This window comes from Protopterus annectens, chromosome 15.part0 (genome assembly GCF_019279795.1).
Source record: "Protopterus annectens isolate FY-2018-M chromosome 15.part0, PAN1.0, whole genome shotgun sequence".
NCBI lineage: Eukaryota > Metazoa > Chordata > Ceratodontiformes > Protopteridae > Protopterus > Protopterus annectens.
Genome location: NC_056749.1, coordinates 476,681,314 through 476,703,144, shown reverse-complemented (window position 1 = coordinate 476,703,144; position 21,831 = coordinate 476,681,314). Strand labels below are relative to the sequence as shown.

The following is a 21,831-nucleotide window of genomic DNA, read 5'->3' as shown; positions in this document are numbered from 1 at the left end:
TTGTTTTCCTATTGATACCCCTCTTTCTCCATGTAAACAGTTAAACAGTTTCTTAAAGTAACCCTCCATCTTTTTATTAGTGTCCACAACATTTGCCAGAAGGGCATCTCCTAAAAAAGTTTCTGAGTACTGGCGCTCAGGTATTCTCCTTTCTCAATCTTTTTTTTTTAAGATTAGACTCAGAACTAACCCTTCTTTCATGTCAAATGATGCAACTGAGCAATTTCTGAATCAGTTCATCAGTCTTACTGCCTTATTTCCAATCCACAGAATAAAGGGGGAATAATTATTCAGTTGATGGATATCCACAGGCAACTAAGATTCTATCTAAAAAAAGACAAAAAAAATCTGATCAACTCTTTGTCTCTTACTGAGACAAAAAGGCTTTCCAGTCTCAAAGCAAACAATTTCAAGGCTGACATCATTTTCCATATATTTCTGTTATTTTTTTCATACTAAACAACTTCAGGGGCAGGTCAAATACTATCCTACCAGAGCCATGAATTCTTTTGAAGATTTCTTTCTAGGGCTTTGTCTCTAAATTCATTTTAGAGGCAGTTAACAGTATTCTCTTCATACGTTCACACAACATTACAAGACAGAGGTCTTTTCCAGGACCAGAGTAGCTTTTGCCAAGATCAGTCTTCAGGGTTTATTGGACTCCAACTCTACTCTTTCATTCCCCATATTTTCCTTCAAACAGTTTTGTAAATTGTCTCATAAGAAAGTAAAGAATACTGCAACAGTAATCTAATGAAAAACAAAGTAGTTGTGTAACATATTACTATAACAGCAAATGTTCAAATAGATCACTGTTGTAGTACATGCACCATTCTTTTTTCCTTGTTTCCTCTCTTGTTCTTGGATAATGGGTATTTCCCTTAGTTTTTTTTTTACCTTCTCCTTTTTCCAATCTGTCATGGGTATTTGCCTCAGTCCTCTTCTCTGGGGCAAAAAAATTCCAAGGATTTTCACTGTCCTACATTCTTTATGTAGCAGCTTGTAGTCTTGTGCACAGGATGTAGGTTGAACATACGGCACAAGTGGAAAGTGCATACACTTTCACAGACTAGCCAGACATATGCCCCATAAGCAAGAAGTACTGCAAAAGTGATCTATTTGAGCATATAACTGTTATGGTAAGACCTTACACAACTGTACTTTCTTTTTTTCTTTCTGGTTCATCTATACAGAGTGAGTGCACAGCTCTATTATCCTGTGTCACTGGAAAATTCCTCTGCATATTGCATACAAGGGATAGACAATCCAAGTACATTGACAAAACTGCCAGTGCTTGAACTCCATAGATCACAGCTGATGAAAAGAGAAGTCTTCAGTTTCCTACTCTACCGAGTACTTAATGATGTGGGCCTTGCATAAATAGCAACCAGAGGGTCCTCTAAATAATTTGGAAAAGACTGTGAAAGCCAATAAATAATGTCTGTAAAGCTTTGTTCTAATTCCAAGCCTAGGTCCTCTTTAGAGTTCTCCACATCTTGAGAAGCCTTGTGTTCCTTTACCGCTAATGCCATCCTCCTATAGTAAAAGGCAGTTGTCTTGCTACACACCAGGGACTGGCGTGTCATTCAACAGACAGTTGCTTCCTCAAATTTGCTCTTGCTAAATACAACCTAGGGTGCAAATACCACCATCCTTCTTGCTTTCCAAACTGGGCAATACCCCACAATACAACTTAGGAGTAGACCTCAAGACAAGTTTTGGGATCTGAGCTCAAGAACTGGGATATTAGCTTTATTTGCCTCTTTCTAAATGCTTTGCCTGTCACTGGTGAGACCTAAGATCATACCAACTGGTCCTTCTGTGCCTGATTTTTGGGCCTTCACCCCACTGCTGGTCTTTGCATGGCAAATAGTAACCCTGCTCATCCTTTGTAGAAAGGGAGAAGAAGCTGGCACATGGGCATTAGGTTAAGGAAAACATTTCTCTGTTACTCCTTAGCCATCACTGACTTTGATGGGATGGAGGTTCCTTGGCTGGATATTAACACAGGACAATCCTCCTAGCTACCCTCATTTATTGTTTCATTTTTTTCCCTTTTGCACCTGTCAGCCATAAGGCTAATTATAGGTTCATAGGTTCTTACTTAGCTTACAGCGAAAAGAAACTGTAAGGAAATTCAGCCACATCACCCAAAACTGGTGGGAAACTACCAGTGTTTGCCATCAAGTACTCTTTCTCCATTTGAACATGTCAATCTCTATACTACAGATGAGAGCTGCTTATGAAATGGCCGCCTTACAGGCAGCTATCGGGGAATTTTTGCTTATGCTATAGCCTCTCATGGATGCCTTGGCATATGCTCAAAGAGGAGGCATTCAGCTTGTGTTCTGGGAGTGTAGATTGTTAAAACTGCAGAACACATGGACTTATTGTTCCCTTTTGTCATCATTCAAATGTAATGTTCTCAACTACCTCACTCTCACCATGGACATTTCTTTTCACCCTGTATCTCAAAATAGGTTTTTTAGTTCACTTATCTCCTCAATATAAGTTATAGAAGTCTGAACATGACAAGTCTTCATTTTGTGGAGACAGCCAAAAGCTATAAGTAGGTTTGGCAAGATGATTTATTCATGTACTACTCTTTGCCCATAGCTTTTAGTCGAGGGCCTCCAAGAAAGAAATAAGGGCTTTTCCACTGGTGTGCATATGCGCGAATTTCCTGCTTTTCCTGTGTTAAACATTATTCACTATACAAGAACTATCTTGACCCCTCCCCCACAGTTCTCCACTGAAGTCTTCATAGGTTCATAGGTTCATAGGTTTATACTAGGCTATCTGCCCTAAGGCATTTTTTTAAGCCTAGCAAATTTTTTTAGGCTTACGCCACCTTATATGAAAAAGTACTGTGCCCCATTAGTTGTTGTTGTGTCCAGCAGTGACACAGAGATGATGATTCCCTCAGAATACCTATCTCCATCCACAGGTCCGTTCTCTTCAAGAAAACAGAGCGAGCCTCCTGCTCGCTCTGCCTCACATGGATTCGGGATTTTATTATTCTCTCTAAGTGGAATCTGATCCACGCATTCCTCCCATCACGCCCCGCGTTATAAGGTATAAGGTTTAAGTCGTGGTTGGGGTGGGGATTTTTGGATTTGGTGAGCAATTCCGGGAGCATGTGGACTATTGGACATGGCATGGCCTTGTATGTCAGGCACATGTCACCTCTGGAGCAGATAGAGTTGACTTTCCTGAATCTATGTTTCTTCATTGGGGCATTTATCCCTTTATGCTGGAGTCCTTTTGGGGTTGGTGTCTCTGCTGAGGTCGGTCTCTCCAATTGCTGCATGTGTCGGGTGACTCTGTACTCAATCATTGCATTGAGAAGTGAGTATATCAGATGCTGAGTTTAGATCTGAAATTGAACACTATCCTTCAGTGAATCATCAGATGATCTTCAGGGCTATGGTGAAGGTCTAGACATGTGCAAAAGAAAGGGTGTGAGTGTCAAAAGAAAGGCCACTGTCAACCTGGGTCCCCAGGTAAGTGGATTGCCTTAGTGCTTAGTGGATTGCCACCTATATGGTAGCTTGGGGTTACCTTATTTTTTCCCATTTTTTATTTGCTTAACTTTTTGGCTCGGCTCTTGGCAATTCAGCTCTCTGTTCTTCTGTATCTGTTTCCGCGGAGTCCCTTCTATATTTCCTCCGTGTCCCATGGTTTGCTTCACTTGTCGCCCAGTCGCCTGCAAACTTTGTCATCCAAAGTCCTCCCATGTTGGCCTGAACTTCCGGATGAACAGGACCCCGCCCAACTGGGACCAAGGGACCTGACCACTCTGTGGGAACACTTCAGAAGTTCCTGAGTCTGACCCAGCCCCTGTTCCTAACCCTGTTAATTCTGTCCTTAAGTCAGTCTGCAACCCATGGTGTTTCATATAAGGTGGTAGTTTAAGCTGGTAGTTTTTCTACACCCAAGGTCAAGGTAGGCTGTATGGACTGCCTTCAAGGTCAATCAAGAAGTGACTGTTTGGCTTTCCTCATCAGAAGTTCGAAGGCATGATCTCAAAAGGCATGCCCTGCCAAAAGGCTCCACTGTCCCTGGACGGCTAGCTCCATTGTGTCCAATGTTGTTTATGAGCCTATATCTTTGTTTATGAGCCCATTATGACATTGTTTGTTAGTTTTGCAGGTAAACAGTTGTCGCCGGGGGCTGCAACCGCTAGGTGTCGAGTGGCACCACAGCGCTCACAGCCTACCCTTGAGGCTTGGTCCGTGTGTAAGGCTGAGGCGAAACAGATCCAAAGAGAGTTTAACATAGTCTACCTCTTAGCAGTCCATTTATCTCACACAGACAACATATATGTGAGGGAAGTTTTCCATTTTTTCCCCAGGTCTAGAAAAATAGCTTCTTCACTGCCATGGGTTTTGAATAGTGTTGATGCATATGATGGGTGCCTGCTGGCACATCATCTTCACGTGATACCTAAATGGATATTGTTTCACTGGTTGGAGAGCAGTTTCAATGTAAGATATTTCTGTTTGAACAGAAGTAAAAGGCTGGAAGGAAGCACTCAGGTCCACAAATTATTCCAAGGTTTAATGTTACCAAAATGAAAAAAGCAGAACACCAAAACGCTGATAACACTCCAAATACGTTTTCGTTCACAAGAACTTCATCAGAATAATAAATTACATAGCTAAGGCCCATTAAATAGTCCCCCTAAACATAAAATGACCAATAAAATGAACAGGATAAAATTTAAAAAAGGCATTCAAAAATACATTCACAAGTATGTCGAAGTACTGCCACCTAGTGTCAAGTCATACTAATTACATACCCTAAAAGGCATTCTTCAAATACTGATAAACAGGTAATAAAAAGCAGAAAGCTGGTCATGCAATCATTACTAATGTTAATAAACAATAAAATGCAATAAAATGTCTCGGTAGTGTGTTGATAAAAAACTTGTAAAAACTAATAAAAATACATATTTAAACTCTTATAAAAAAAAAAATATATATATATATATATATATATATATATATATATATATATATATATATATATATATATATATATATATATATATATACATATATAAATATATTTACAAAATACATTATAGCTTGGCAGACCTGAGTTTCAAAAGAGGTGCTATTGAGATGTTCTCATTTAACCCGGGGGTCCTGCTTGCATCTAGGGTAATCTGCTTTAGCAATGTAATTTACTATTCTGATGAAGTTCTTGTGAACGAAAATGTATTTGGAATGTTATCAGCATTTTGGTGTTCTGCTTTTCTCATTTTGGTGACATTAAACATTGGAAGAATTTGTGGACCTAAGTGCTTCCTTCCAGCCTTTTACTTCTGTTCTTGGTAGTCACTGTGGTTGGAATCCCCATTTTTTAATATTTCTATGACTCTTCTCTTAAACCCTGGATCTTTTCCAAGGTGCTAGTCATAGTAATAATGTTTTCCAAATTGTGTAACTGATTGCTGGTGTCTATCCCCATTCCTAGGGTTTTTTGATAGGGGTACCAAAATACAGTTTGTCTTCCTTGCAATCACTTGAGACCACCATAATTTTCTTGGAAAAGTACTTTTGCTTCATGAACAATGCATTACCTTTACAAAGGAAATTTGGGATTCCATCCAGAGATGTGGTTTCCTTTCTACTGTGACAGCCTAGGAGTTTTTTAAGTGGCTTTTTGGACTGTGTCATAGTAGGTGGTTGCAGATTCAATTCTCCTGAAACCTTTCTGAGTTATGGTAGTAATGGTGTCGCAGTTCCTCAGACCTGCCTTAGATTTGGGGTTCTGCAGTAGATATTTGCATCTAGTCAAAATATCATCTCTGTAGGATCTGCTGTTTGTGTAATACTCTTGCCTGCATTCCCCATTTGGACGGTTCTTGTCTCAAAGTCTTTAAATGGTCCTTCCCTTTGTCCCCTTTCCCTGAGGAAGCACCTTTCATTCTGGTCCTTCCCTTTAACCACTTTACCCATGCTAGTATCCTATATGTGATGCACAGCTTGACGTGAGGGAACCAGCTTTCGACACCTTGCAGTTCATTGCCATTGGTGTCCACTGGATAGGCATCAGTACCTTAGTATCCTCAAGTTGAAAGCTGTTGTCCTCACCCCTGTAGGCTTTAGAAGTACTAACAGAGTCCAGGACTCTGCTTGTGACACCAACCAAGGCACTTTATTGGCACTTTTCTTCTGTAGTCAAATGCCACAGAGGAAACTTGGCTTCATGAGTAGAACCTGATATTAAACCTTCTGCTTTATCAGGAAGATGGTACAGATTTCTTCCTGTATGTATATGCCTGTTCTCATTCTCCTTAAGGATTTGAATACAAACTTCATGACATCCATGCAGACGGGAACTGAATGTTCGACTGCTGAATCCTACACTAAGGCACTGTACAAGCACATCCACTCATGCATGAATTGTGCCATCCCAAACAGATCCAAGATGCTCTCCTCCAAAAAAAGGAAGCCAATCTGGTGGTCCCCTGCCATAAACAAACTTTACAAAAGGAAGAAACTGTTGCAGAAAAGAGGAAAATCCCAGGATGCAAAAAACTCCCTTACCAGCCTCAGTAAGAATCTGAGATCCCTCATAAAATCCTCCAAAGCTAGATATGAAAATAAAATTGCCAAAGATTCCAAAGACAACCACAAGGTATTCCATAACTATATCAAGAATCTAAATGGCAATGCTCAGATCTGCTCTGAGCTACAACAGAATGGCATTAAATATACGGATCCCAAGGATGTTGCCAATATTCTGACAGACCAATTCAGTGCCAACTTCATCCCCCTCTCACCCCCTAAATGGCCCATCTCAATACTGGAAGATTGCCAAATTCTGGTAACAATGGCCACACAGGTAAAAATCTCACTCTTCAAAGCTAAGAATACAGCATCCATGGGACCAAATGACATCCCGGGTTGTGTATTACATGAACTACAAAATGAACTGGCACCTCACCTAAGTGTCATGTTTAATCATAGCCTCACCTCAGGCTTCATGCCCACTGAGTGGCGCACAGCTACAGTTATCCCACTCCACAAGGGGGGGATCCACCTTGGATCCCGGGGAACTACTGCCCCATCAGTCTGACAAGCCTGAGCTGCAAGGCCATGGAATGTATTATCATGGAACTTATAAACAAAGACATTGGCAACCTTCAAACACTGGACCCCACCCAGTTTGGGTTCATGAAGGGCCGATCTTGTCTCCTGAACCTGACTGACTTCTTTGAATCAGTCTCCAGACCCGTGGACAAGGGTTAGGCGGTCCACACAGCCTATCTGGACCTCACCAAGGCCTTTGACACCATCCCCCATTGTGGAATCATTGATAGACTTGCTAAGCTGGGCATTAATCCCTACGTCACTCGATGGGTTGCCAACTGGCTTACTGACACAACCCACACTGTAAAAGTAGCTGACTCTAAATCCAGCTCCAGACAAGTGATTAGTGGAGTACCTCAGGGTTCAGTCCTGGGACTGCTCTTGTTTGGCATCTACTTCTCTGAAGTACAGGCCAACACTAAGGGACTCTGGCTAACAAAGTTTGCAGATGACTGCAAACTGGGAGCCATTACTGAATCCCCAAATGATGTGGATACTCTACAAAAGGGCCTTACAGAAACAGATGCTTGGTGCCATAGCCATGGGCTCAAGCTCAATGCCAAGAAATGTATAGTTATCTCCTTCGGGAAAAAACATGTACCCGTGAATTACCAAATAGGTGGCAGTACACTAAACACAGAAAGTGTGATAAGAGACTTAGGGATACAGGTGGACAGTGGTCTCACCTTCGATAACCACATCTCCACAACAGTCAGGAAATCCTTCTATGTAGTACACCTCATCCCTAAGGACTTTTCATCCAGAAAAAAGGAGGTCATTATCCTACTGTACTCATCCCTCATTAGACCCATTATAGAATACAACGCCCCGTTTGGTATGTACCTCTCAAGACATCTGCAACAACTTGAAAGGCCGCAGAAATACATTAGTAAAAGAATCACAGGCCTAAAGCAGATGCCCTATGCTGACCACCTTAAAAAACTCCAGCTATACTCTGTCTACTCGTCTGATCAGAGGCAATTTCTGCTTAACATGCAAGGCCATGTCAAACCCAGCGCTGTTGGACATGCTACACTTAAAGAAATCCCAATCCCTCAGAGCCACACGCTCCAGGGATCTAAACCTTGTCATCACAATAAACAAATCATGCTGGAGGGATAGGTTCCTGACTCAGAGACTCCCCAGACTCTGGAATATACTGCCCATACATGTCAAGCAAAGTGTCTCTTTGGCCCTCTTCAAAGGGAACCTTGACGATTGGATGGGAGAAAGGAAATTCACCCCTGGGATCACGGCAGTTGCCCTGCTAGACAGGGGTCCATGGAAGTAAATAGTGTGGGAAGAAATAGCCAGGGAATTGTTATGGCTAGGCTTGTATAGGCCCTAGGGCCAATAGCCTAGTACCAACCTATAAACCTATAAATCCCACTATCTCCTTATTTCTTGAATTTTCCCCTTGATTTAGCATCATCGCTTTCCACATTTAATTATTGCTTTCTGCCTGTCTTACGTATACGAGCATTAACAGTGTAGCTATAAAACATCCCTTCAAATCATGTAATCCTAAACCACCTTGTTCTGTTGGTAGGATCAGCTTATCCTTATTATTGTATCAGGGAATGCAAATGCTTTCATTGCCCTATACATAAAATTCCAGCCTACTCTGTTGAATGCTTTCTCTGTATCAAAGCTCACCAAAAGCAGCAGTATTTTCTTACATTCTGCTTCCCTCTGGATCATCATTGTTCTTTAGTGTTGTCAGATGTTTGGCTCATCTCAACAAAATCACACTGATCCATATCCATCAGTTATAGCAACACCTTTGCCATTCTTTTAGCTATTATATACATTAACACTTTATAATTGTGCTTTAAAATGGGCTTTTTATGAAGCAGTGTCTGATGGGTCTTTACTGTCTTTAGGTAGTACAGGCACCACAGCTTTCTTCCAGCATGCTGGCACTTTACCTCCTTTTAAAACACTGTTAAACAAAGCCTTCTCTCATCCAAGCTTTCATAGGAATACCATCTACTCCTGCAGACTTTCCTGTGGATTGATTATACATCAACATTTTTACATCATCTCCTCCTTTCTTAACTGTTGAGTGTCATCTACCTCTAACTTTGGCATAATTAAGTATTCCATAAATATTTCCATTGGTGCTCTTTAATTTCTAAAATTCTCTGCTTTATTCAATTTTTTATAAAATTTCCAAAATATCTCTACTACCTCTACAGGAACTATGGTTATTTTTCTTGTTATAGGCTTCCTAAGTTTGGCAAGAACCCTTTCTACTTACTGTTGCATAAGCTGTTGTTGTGGACTGGGGCTATTATCAAAAAACAGTTTCTTAACAGCAGTCTTCCTAAAAGTAATGCAAATTATCCAGATACTCCATTGTTTTCTTTTTAGCACTCTGCAGTTGCACCTCTTCTTGTTCTATGAGATTTCCCTTATTTTGTAATACTTTAACCTTTGTCAACCCCTGTAATTAATTGTTGATACTTCTTAATCATATCACTTTTTCTTTTTTTTAACTTATTTTTAAACACTAATTTAATTTTATTCCACTCATAGCTATGACTTCTGAAGAAATTTCTGGCTTCCTTAATAACTCACAAACAGTTTCAACTACCCATTCCTTAAATTTGTCTTTTTTAACAGGTAGGTGGAAAAATGCCAGTGTCTCATTTTTTTTATTTTATTACCCTGCATTTTTATCTTCATTGTTATTGGTGCAGGATCTGAAATAGCTATTGTATGTGTGTCAAAGCTTTCAATTAAAAGCAAATGTTCCTGTGAAATACAATTTATGTCTAGTCTAGCAATGTTACTGTACTTTTGGGAATAACATATAAATTCTCTCCTAGATTTTACTACTGATTTCATGTCTTCCATACCAACTATTCTCTTAAATTTCTTCAGAAATCTATCTTCTTTTATTATATTTTCTCTTGTATATCCCCCAGATACATACTCACTGTTGCAAATCAAGTTCCAGTCCCCACCTATAAGTAAAGCTTTAAAACAAAGCCTTCCCTGCTGAAATCTGATTACTTCTCCCAAACTTTTCTTAAGCTTTGCAACAGCAGTTTTAGGTAGAATATAAATACATGTTAATGTAATCCGTCTCCCTTGACAGAAGTCCATTACTACCACAAATCTACCATTATTACCTTTCCCCTCTTCTATCACTATTAGAGCTCTTCTGTCAATTAGTATGAGTATGCCCATTTTCCTTTGTTCCTGATATTTTGCTGAATAGCTATCATGAAATCCTTTATCAAATTCACATGCTCACTTCTTTCCAAATGTGTCTCCTATATCATTGTTATCTGAACTCTGCGATTCTTAACATAAGTCAATATTCTTACCTTTCTGTCTTATACCTGTGAGGCCATTCACATTCCAAAATAATATGGAAAGTGTTGCCATTATGATAAGAAGTTATTTTCACCACCTATTATATACAACAGCTTTTTAAATGTCTGTTTTTAGCTTTTGTGTTATATGCACTAATGTTTGGCAGTTTGATCCTTTATACTGTTTCTTGTCATCTCTATTTGAACCTGTCACATTTAATAAGACTTTTTTTTCAAATGAAAACTCTCAAAAAAATTCACCCCCCAGAACATCCCCATACCCCTATTATCTTTAAACAAACACAAAAAAATGTACATCTTCAAAGAATGAAATTTGACCCTTCTGATAGGAACAGCTGTCCAAATAGACAGCTGCACCCGCAGGCATTACCTATCTTAAAATTAAGGTTTTATGTGCTAAGACATTTGTTAAGCCAGCCAGAAGGATAGCTGGTTCAACGAGTGCTCAGGCCCAGTACTATTGGGAAAAAAAACATTTCACTGTTATAAGTCCATACATCTAAGTGATCAGGTTCTTACAGTTAGATGTTCCTTCTACTGGCACACTAACCAGGTGGCCAGCTGCATGACACCTGCCCCAGCCATTCAGGATCCACTTCTGTCCCTGCCCCCAAAGTTTAACATGTTTTATTTAATAAAGAAAAAAAAACAATATTTTTTCTTCTTTTAATCTGTAGCAAACTGCCTGACAGAACTGCAGCAAACATTAAACATGTACTACAGTTTATGCCCTCTCTGCAATGAGCACTATAGTGCTTAAGTTTTAGTTGAAAAAACAAATAATGTTTTTTACTTTTAAACTGTAGGAAACTAGCCGTTTAATTAGCTGCTACAGTTTAAACCACACACAGAGTGCTACATCACTTAGTTTAAACTTCAAAATCCAGTATTCCATTAAACAGTGATCCTGATTGGCTGATAGTCTTCTTCTTCTTCTTTTGGCTGCTCCCGTTAGGGGTCGCCACAGCAGATCATCTGTTTCCATTTCATCCTGTCCTCTGCATCCTGCTCTGTTACACCAACCACCTGCATGTCCTCTCTCACCACATCCATAAACCTTATCTTAGGCCTTCCTCTTTTCCGGTTACCTGGCAGCTTCATCCTTAGCATCTTTTTCCCCAATATACTTTGCATACCTCCTCAACACATGTCCAAACCAACATAATCTTGCCTCTCTGGCTTTGTCTCTAAACCTTCCAACCTGGGCTGACCCTATAATATACTTATTCCTAATCCTGTCCACTCTCATCACACCCAGTGCAAATCTTAACATCGTTAATTCTGCCATGGCCAGCTCTGACTCCTGCCTTTTTGTCAATGCCACTGTCTCCAACCCATATAACATAGCTGATCTCACTACCCTCTTATAGACCTTCCCTTTCATTCTTACTGGTACTCGTCTGTCACAAATCACTCCTGATACTCTTCTCCACCCACTCCATCCTGCCTGTACTCTTTTCTTCACCTCTCTTCCACACTCACCATTACTCTGAACTGTTGATCCCAAGTATTTAAACTCATCCAACTCTACTCCCTGCATCCTCACAATTCCTCTATCCTCCTCTCATTTACACACATATATTCTGTCTTAGTCCTGCTGACCTTCATTACTCTTCTCTCTAGAGCATATCTCCACCTCTCCAGGGTCTCCTCCACCTGTTCCCTACTCTCACTACAGATCACAATGTCATCTGCAAACATCAATTCCACGGGGACTCCTGTCTGATCTCATCTGTCAACCTGTCCATCACATAGTGCTCTCCCAAAACTTTGTACCTGGGGCAGATTTCCCTCTCACCCCACTCTAGCTATGCTACTGAAGCCAGCTTGCTTACTTGTACAACCTTGTCTATATTTATGTACCACATAACTGTGGTATTATCTGTAATCACTTGAAGAGGTCCCAGTAACCATAAGTGATGAAGAAATTTCAAGACCTGGATTACAACCAACATGTTTTTTATATTGATGTATTTTGCATTGTTTGAAAAACTCCACCGTACTTGCACTTTTACTTCCATGGAAACCTCTCCCCAAGCAAAATCTGAGGAGTCTGTGTTGAGAAATTGGATTGGGGTCTAAGGAGAGAAAGGATGGGTTCAGCGGAATTTGTTGTTTTCACCAAACCAGATACATTTTAAAAAGTAAAAAAATGAAATTTAATGCTGCACAGGATGTATATGTTTGATCCATATGTTTTTTTTTAGAAATTACTGCATCTTTCTCGTGTGTAATATGGCTAGAGGAATCATGAGACTCATACACACCATGAACCCCAGGATGCTGAGAAATTCTCTTGCAGAAATCTGAGTCTGAGTGGAGAAGCTAAGAAAAGATTTCAGGAAAAAACAAACCTTATCCTGTGTCAAAACGACCTTTTGAAGAGTAGCATCTATAAGGCAATTAGAAATATAATCTTGTGAGACGAAGTCAAGGAAGATTTTGCCACATTTATGTGGAAGCCCAGACTGGTTAGAAGATACATAACCCATATTAATGACTCTTGAGCTCTGGTACCAGAAACATTCTGGAATAGAAGCCTTTGCCTTTTTGAGTTAACGGTACTGGTTCTATGAATCTTTTGTGTGTGAAAGAACTGAAATACCTGAGGAAAAAGTACTGTTTTGTTTGGATGATGGGAAGGAATAACCCTGAAAGGATGTTTTGTATCCAGTGCCATATATAACCCTCCTGCACCACTTTTAACACTCAAGACTCTCAGACAATCTTTTGTCAAAGGGAAATGTTGAGGACCTGTTTGTGGGACAGATGTGTAGAAACAATAGCTGGAGGGGAGGGAAGGGGAGAAAGAATGCTGGCATAGTTATCCTGTACTACTGGTCTGTCCCTTTTTCTGAAAGGGTGCTGTTTCTTCTTGTTATTTCTCTCTAGCCATCTCTTTATAGCTCCTTGTTTATCAGAATATGACAGGAACTGGTTCTGCTTATTTGACTTTTTTTGTGAAAGACAGAGTTTTGTAAGATTTGTATGGGGGAGGGGGGCATTAAAAATCTTGGAAGCTCCCTGAATTAATTTCCTCCTTTCATCATATTGTTTGAGAACCTTGGTAGAAAATGAACTAAATAATACCTCCTTTTCTAGGTCAGAATCTAAGATTTCAGACTTTACCTCATCAGCAAACTTTTGTTTAGGCACCAAAGCAAATCTTAATACTGCAGAAGTAAGGAATGTTTCAATATTGATAAAAAATACCAGGTTCCTTAAAGTGGAAATAGGTTCATTGGTGTTTACTAGGCTAATGATCATAAGGACCTTCTTAAGCCTAGCCATGCATCCCATATATCTGACAAGTTCTGATACCCTTGATAAGTGTAGGCAGGGGGTTGGGAGATGAAACATTTACAAGCAAATACTGCTTTTAGTCAGAAATTAAAAATAAATAATATTTTCTTAAAAGGTCAACAATTTCTATTAGGAGGGGCTCCCCAACTGGGACATGTCTGCCAGAAACAAAGCTCTTAGCCAACTGCAGCTCCTGTAAAGCTCAAGAGATGTTTCTCCTCATGGTAGTATGAAAGTACTGAATAGATCTTGGCTCTGACTGCTGATTTCCCTCCATGCAGCTAGCCAGTCAGAAGTAAGAAGAAGGTGTGTGAGGGGCAGAGATTTTTTGAAGCTGGCATTTGTTGTTTTCTATAAAGGGAAATAATCCTATATCACCTAAAGGGTGCTGTAGAAATAGGAATAATGAACATGGTATAGTCACTGCCCATGGATCCATGGCTAGGTGAAAAAGGGAGACATATGCTGCCTGGATTAAAAAAAAGAGTTAACAACATCATCTTTGAATTGTCCTTCTGAATCTTCAAAAGGACCTTTGGGATGAGTGGAAAAGGAGGGAAGGATTACAAGAATTTCTCTTTCCAAGGAAAGAAGACTTTTGTTTTCCAAGATTCCTTCCTTCCAAATAGCTCTGGCGCAAAACAGTCTGAGCTGCATGTATAGAGTGGTGATAAAAAATCTGTCTGGGGAGATCCCTATTGATGAACAGTCTGAAAGAAGACCTCTTGGTTAGGCATTCATTTATGAGGGTCTACCTTGAATCTGCTCAAGTAATTTGTCATTGAGCTTTATACTGAAGGGATAAATACAGCCTGGAGAAAGAGTTTGGGATGAATTGTCAGACCCCAGGCCATCACAGCAAGCCTGCAAATGGGTAAGACTTTGCTCCCTCCTGTTTTCTGACATTCCAGATGACAGTGACATTGTCTGCTAGAATTTGAAGTGGTCCTGGATTCCAAAGTTGATAAAGAGTCTGAAGGGTGAAGATCAGAGCTTTCATCTTGTTGATATTTACGTGTTTCTTCCAGTCTTGTTTTGATCAGACACCCAGAACTCCAATGCCTTTTGATCAGGCCCTCTGTGCAAAATATGAAGCATCTGTTGATACATTTTGTTGGAAGATGAGACAAGTAAAGGTATCCCTGGATTGATTTTCACTTGACCGACTCACCAAAAACAGTTCTTTCTTCACAAAGTGCAAGAGAGGGACTATAAACATACATGAAGATACTGCTGAGTCTATATTGATTAAGCTACCACTGAATCATAGTCATATGAAACCTGCCATTTAGGATAACCTGAATCATGGTGAGTGTCACGAATATTGGAAGACACTTTAGCCATGTTATTAAAAATAGAAAGCATGTTGCTAATCATGTGAATCAGATAGTTGACGGCACAGAAGGACAAAGTGGCAGATACATAAACTTTTTAAAACATCAGTCCATGGCCCTGCTAATTTTGTCACAGGGTAAGGCATTAGTGGAAGGAGGCAATATGGAGATCTTAGCTTATTCCACAGAAGCAAATGCAGGGTCTGAAGTCGGGTCTTCATGTAAGTAGTTATGAATATCAGGTAGCTTAAAAAATCTGCCTTTGTTTTCTCAGAAACAGGTGGCTGAGATTCAGGAAGCAGGGAAGCAGGCAAAATGTATCCCCAGAGTGTTTTGGTACTTCCATATGTATAAGGTCAGAATATCTTTCTGGAAATCAGACATCTGCTTACCACTCCAATTAAAGTATTCCATCACTTTGTAAATTGTATTGCCAAAAGTGAGTTCTTCGTGAAGGGAGTCATCAAGCATAGTGCCATCTGCCTCGGAGTCATAACCTGCAGGAGAATGGATTTAGGCAGAATAATCTAAAATCTTTGACCCTGGCACTGAGAAAGGTCTTCAGCGGTGGACTCTCTTTTCCATTTATGAGAAGTAAAGACAGAAAAAGAAGAAGTAAGTGGGGGGGTTGCAAAGCCATTAGGACTTTAAGAAAGCTCTTCAGAGAAATTGAACCATTCCTGCTGAAGATCCCTAGGGGATGATGCTGAAGCAGCTGGAAGAGATAGATAGTTGATCTTCTGAATCTTTTTTTCTAGGAGTCTCCAAGGAAATAGAATGAAGAGGAGACAAACAATGAAGTATCTCTATTAGGCTCCTAGGGATGTCTTCTCAGACACGAATTTGAGATATTCTCTCAGTTTCCTCAGAGAGGACCAGCCTTGGCTCACTATTCGCAGCCAAATCCACCATCTGATCGGTTGATTTGGATGTGCTAGAACTCTGCACCATGTCTGTCTACTGAAGTGTTCCACATGGCAAGAACAGGTATAACAGCTGCATTTTCTGAGGACTGATTAAGTGCCTTAATGGAGACATCTGACTGCAACTGAATATAATAAGCAGGCTTCTCAGGTAATTGTATCCCTTATAAGTTTTTTTTTTTTTTAGGTTGATGAGGGCTGTCTAGTATCAAAAACTCTGAAGCCATCTTGCATGAGTGCAATGTCTGATGCTATTTTTCAATGTAAAGTTTCAGAGAACTGACATGACTATGATTGCTGAAGCAATACTCTCTGTAATTATGCTCAGGACCTAAGCAAAAAAAAAAAAAAACTCAGAATGTTTATCATTATAAGGGTTTTATTGACTGAGTCACATTTCCCCTTCTTAGCTAACATGAAAAGTACAATTTATTTCAGTAGAATAAAAGGAAAAGAGGAAGAGTCTCCAAAAGAGTACTTTGCTTCCAACAAATGATTGCAGCTGCAATAGATCATATGGCTGAGAGACCATGAAAGAGACAAACTCTTCATTCACATATGGGTGCAAGATAGTTCTTAGCATTTTTGTGCACAAAAGAGAGAGAATCTCTAATCTGGCACACTATAGAAAAGTACTGTCAGTTCCCTTGATCTGCATTCCTCAAATGTATATTAAAAAAAGGTTTCTGTTTTAAACTAAAAACAAACAGCTCGCTAAAAACATAAATGGACATTGTAGCGAGCAGTTTGCGACAATTACAATACTGCTTACAAAGCACTTCCAACGCTGACAGCAATTACAGTATTGGCATTCGTTTCTGAATGTCAGTAATGTATTAAAGCCCCACTGGCAGCTGGCAATTATGTCTCCTACCTCCTTACACACAGGGTGGCTACTCTCTTTATCCCACCTTAGCTATGTTTCTGTATCAAAATATGGCACCGATCATTATCAATGAGAATTTGTATTGTTGTCAGTTTCCTAATAATAAATTTTATACTTACTGGAACGCCATTACTGCCTGGAAATCCTGGAACTCCCATTGGACCCTATAATTAAAAAAAAAAAAAAACAGTAGTAAGCACTATGAACAAACATTTCCTTTATTATCATACAAAATAATTACTTCTTTATTTTTGTATTTCATTACTTTCAAACAAAACATGCCAGAAGAAACTCATTTTTATGGAAAACTTCTCTTTTAAGAAGCTGTGCAGTCAACATTAAGATGTTGTTTTATAAGTACAAGATCTTGTTGGTTCTTGGAATGATATCCAGATTCCCACACTGATGCTGTAATTAACAGAAATAAAAGAAACACTCAGATCCCTTAAAAAGCAATAAAGCACTGCAGTTACATCTGGAAGTAAAGCCGGCATTTATATAGTACTTACTGAATAATTAGGCAAATAAAGCATTACAAGTCAAAATGCAAGTAAACTGCTGAACTAGCTTGTCTTCTAATAGAATTTACTTTATTTATTTATTTATTTATTTTACATTTGTTGATTGGGATAGTCTGACTGGATCAAAGTTCATTTACAGCGGAGGCCCTGGAAGATAAGCTCCAACATATACAAGAACAATAGAAAATGAAATAAAAAAAAATAATATAAAATATAAAATAGTAAAAAGATAAAAATGCAGATAAAAATACATTAAGACTAAAAATAATACAATTTTATAAGTAGGATATTTCATAAGGTACATAGGTTCACATTGAATAGACAAGTATACAGGATAGAAATTACCCTGGTTGTAGTCAGGAGAAGTTAACAATATCAAATAGATATGTAAATTACATACATGTTGTTGGTTTAGCCAGGCTTGTCACAGTGGCATAGTCAGTTTGATGCCAGATGTTGTTTAATTGTGGCTTTAAATTGGCATATGGAGGAGAGCATGGTCATAGCAGCTGAAAGCATGTTCCAGGTTCTACTTACAGAATTGTTAATTTTAGTTGTCTGTATTTTGTAGCTTATTAGATGAGCGGAGCAGTCTCGTGTTATTATGGGGGAGGACAGAGTTTATAAGGGCTGGAGTATTGTCCGGTTATAGAGGATTTTGTTAGCCATTATCAGCAGGTTGTACTTGACAAGATTAGGAAATTCCAGCCATCCAAGCTGTTTGAGGTTGATGCAGTGGTGGGTTCTGAATGGCAGGCCTGTAGCAAACCTGGCAATGTGATTATAACAGGTTGTTAGTCTATTAAGTTCCGATTTACTTATATTGGCTAGAAGGGGGAAGGCATACAGGAGTGTCGAAAGTAGGTACGAGCGAGCAATGGCTATTTTAGCTGGGGGGGTGAGGAAGGCTTTGATTCTATAGAGTGACCCAAGTTTTTTATTGATGGTCTTGATTGTCTGATTTACATGGAGGTCATATTTTAAGTTATTGTCTGTAGTGACACCCAGTAATTTTGTATTGGGGTCAGGGGAAATGACTATCCCATCTTTGAATTTATGGTGAAGGAGAAGGGTACAGACCTTTGGGTTGGTGGGAATACGAGCATTTTAGTTTTTTTGGGATTAAGTAGCAGGCGACGCTTGGAGAGCCAGTTTTCTATGCCAGTGAATGTAGACTGGGTATCTTTCTTTAGATCGGTGGGAGATACAGCTGAGCAGATCAGAGTGGAGTTGTCAGTGTATTGGAAACAGCTGATGTTTGGTATGATAGTAGGCAGGTCATTGATAAAGATGGAAAACAATAGTGGTCTTAATATGGAGCCTTGTGATACTCCAATAGTGTTTGGTAATAGATTAGAGAGCTTATTCTGCCAGAGGACAACCTGTTGTCTGTTATTAAGATAGGATGTAAACCAAAGAAGGGCTTTCGGATCTAGGCAGAGAGTTTGCAGGGTCCTAATCATAAGTTGATGATCAACCATATCAAATGCCTTGGAAAGATCCAAGAAGAGGGCAGACAAAGTGCGATTATTGTTGCAGTTATTGTTAATGGTGTTAGTGAAGGACAATAGGGCTGTGGTAGTACTATGATGTGGGCGAAAGCCATGTTGGGTATCAGCCATAAGGTGATTCTGGATTAGGTGTTACATGAATTGTTTATGTACACATTTCTCCATATTCCTAGCAAGTGGAGAGAGTATGGCTATGGGCCTATAATTAGAGTATTCAGTACAGGAACCTCCTTTATGTAATGGAATAACATAAGATGTTTTCCAGATGTTAGGAATTTTGACTTCAGATATGGTGCGGTTGATTAGAATAGAGATTGGATAGGCAATGGCATCTGCTGACATTTGCAGATATTCAGCTGGGAGTTGGTCAGCAGAGAGTGTGGTGGGTTTTAGTTTTTTGATCAGTCTGCAAATAAAGGAAGTTGACACAGGCTTAAAGCTGAATAAGTTATGGCATTAGAGTTAGTGGTATTGTAGTCAGGGGAACTTGGAGGTAGTTGGGTGGCAAGAGCTTGAACAGTCTCAGTAAAAAATGGTTAAAACTATTTGCAACCTCTTCTGGGGGTTTATTAGTGGTGGCAGCAGGGCTAGGTGTCAATGTTTTACCAGGATACAGTAACTTATTGATCCCAGCCCAGAACTTTTGAGGATTATTCTGATTAGTCATCTGTAACCTACAATAGTAGTGTTTTTTATCTTGTAAGACAAGTCTTTTTTGTTTACTTAGGAATGCTTATAGGCAATTCACTAAACACCTGAAAGGAATCTACTTTTGAAATAAACCATTTGTCTCTCATTAGAGCTATTTTAATAAAAGAAAGACCATATCACTAGAATATTTACTGTGAAACATTTCTCTGTCTTTCTGACTGAAGGAGGAGAACGCTCTGATCTCAGGACAATACTCTCTGCCCTCTTTTCAATCATTCTATATGCATCCATCTAGATTGTCTTCTGTAGATAAATGTGAGTTTCACTTCATCTCCTTACTATTTCTGTAGATCTCTATACAAAGAACTGACTACCTGTACTGCAAGTTCATGAAATTCCATGAAGACTTTCTTTATTACACTCCCACTGTGTCCTCATTTCTAGTGAATTAACTAAACTAGAAAATCTGCTATCATGGTGCCAGTACCCAAGCCTAGCAAAGGATATGGTACATTAAATTGTACTCCTCTGCAATGACATCCTAATTCTGAAAATTAGCACATATAGAAAAAGAAAAATGCAGTCTTCCACTGCTTACATACAGGGGCTTCATCTCTGAACTTCTTTACCTAATATATTCTACTCCAAGCTTGCATAACTTTATACTGAGTTAAAACATTTTTGAAGAAATTATACATTTCTGATGAAATATGACACTTCTGTAGGGGTCTTAAACATCCAGATACCTGGATAAAAGCATCCACATACCCTGATAATATCACATACCTTGATAATATCAGTAGCTACATAGCTACTGTACATTTATCTTCCCTAATTAAAATACTTAAAATCTAATACCCAACCAGTTTAAGGAGCCCTTTTCTCAATACAATCTACTCTATCATCAGCAGTATAGACCCAGGAAAGGGCATAACAAATGTACAGCTTTTATGAGTCATAACTTCAGTCATAACACCACCTGATGAAATTATCGCCTCTGGGAAAACTTGAGGTTTCTCTGCTCACCTAAAGTGAACCTCAGGGCTCCATCTACTGCTTACTTCTCTTTTACCTTATCGTTATTAACTTCACTACCAGCAATCCATATCTGCATAAAGTAATTTATGCACATAGTGCTGTTTTGAGATGATTCAGATAAATCTTGCATCAGCCCACTGCATTACCTCCCTCAAATGTCTATAGGAACACACACACCAGGGGGGACTCTATAAGGTTATAAAACAGCCAATCTTCTATATACATGATGGAACTAATTCTGGTAATTGACCCCAACCCTAAGAGAAATGAAGTCAGCATAGGGCTGTCACCTCTAGGAGAAAATTACAGGGGGCCAGAGAAGAAAATGAAAGGACTTCTGGTCAAATTTTCACAGTCTGTTCAAATACTAACTTGAGTCTTCAATAAAAATATTTCACAGGCCAAGTGGAAATAAACCCAGGCAACAATTGTAAGTAAGTAAGTAAATAATTAAACACAGCCACCCAGTAGTGTAAACCTTGGCTCTAAATAATTGTCACTGTTGAAGTGACACCACAACCCCATATTCAAAAAATGGGAAAAAGGGGTTGTGGATGGATATTTATTTGTTTACTGTTTAATAACCAGTACAATAGACTGATCTGCAGTGACAGATTTCAGTGATTGCCCATGGTAGACAGTAACATACAGGTAGAGAATAAATTACTGTAGTTAAGTGAAGTCAAGCATGACTTAGAGCTTACAAAGCAAAACTTAGAGAAACAATACTAAAATTGAACAGTCAAGCAAAGAAAAATGTTATATGGCAGATAAGCAAATTCAGTGCCGAGCGTAATTTACATAATAAGACTTAGAGAAGGAACAATAAAAATAAAGTGAACGGTTTATTTATAAATATTACTTTGAAGTAAAAGGAACATTAGTTGAGAACAACATATGATATAGATATCTCAGTGTGTAGACAAATGAAGCATTGCTTTTTACCCAGCTAACCCGTGTGTGATTAGCAGAGTGAGTGCAGGAAGGAATAGGATAGATATAATGCAAGTGAGAATGGCTGCCAGTCTGCCATCTTGGGGGGGGGGGGGTTGCTCTGGCTTGAAACTTGGCAGACACCTGCCAGAAGCACTGGAGGGTTCCTATTAATTGATCGAAGACACGTTCTTTTGAATGTGTCTTGATCGAACTTGAAAGCATGAAAAGGCAAAATAGCGAAACGGCATATAAGCAAATTCTTTCCCTGGGAAAGAAATCGC

The 21,831-nt window shown here is 39.2% G+C and overlaps 1 protein-coding gene across 2 annotated transcripts in view; it reads right to left on the bottom strand.

The window, feature by feature from the left end:
- COL4A6 (collagen type IV alpha 6 chain) overlaps positions 1–21,831 on the bottom strand; it is a 4,024,271-nt gene that overhangs the window by 2,175,031 nt on the left and 1,827,409 nt on the right. For both annotated transcript variants that reach the window (XM_044057202.1, XM_044057203.1), the window contains exon 5: positions 17,013–17,057. In XM_044057202.1, the coding sequence (XP_043913137.1) occupies positions 17,013–17,057 (45 nt within the window). The remainder of the gene's footprint in view (positions 1–17,012; positions 17,058–21,831) is intronic.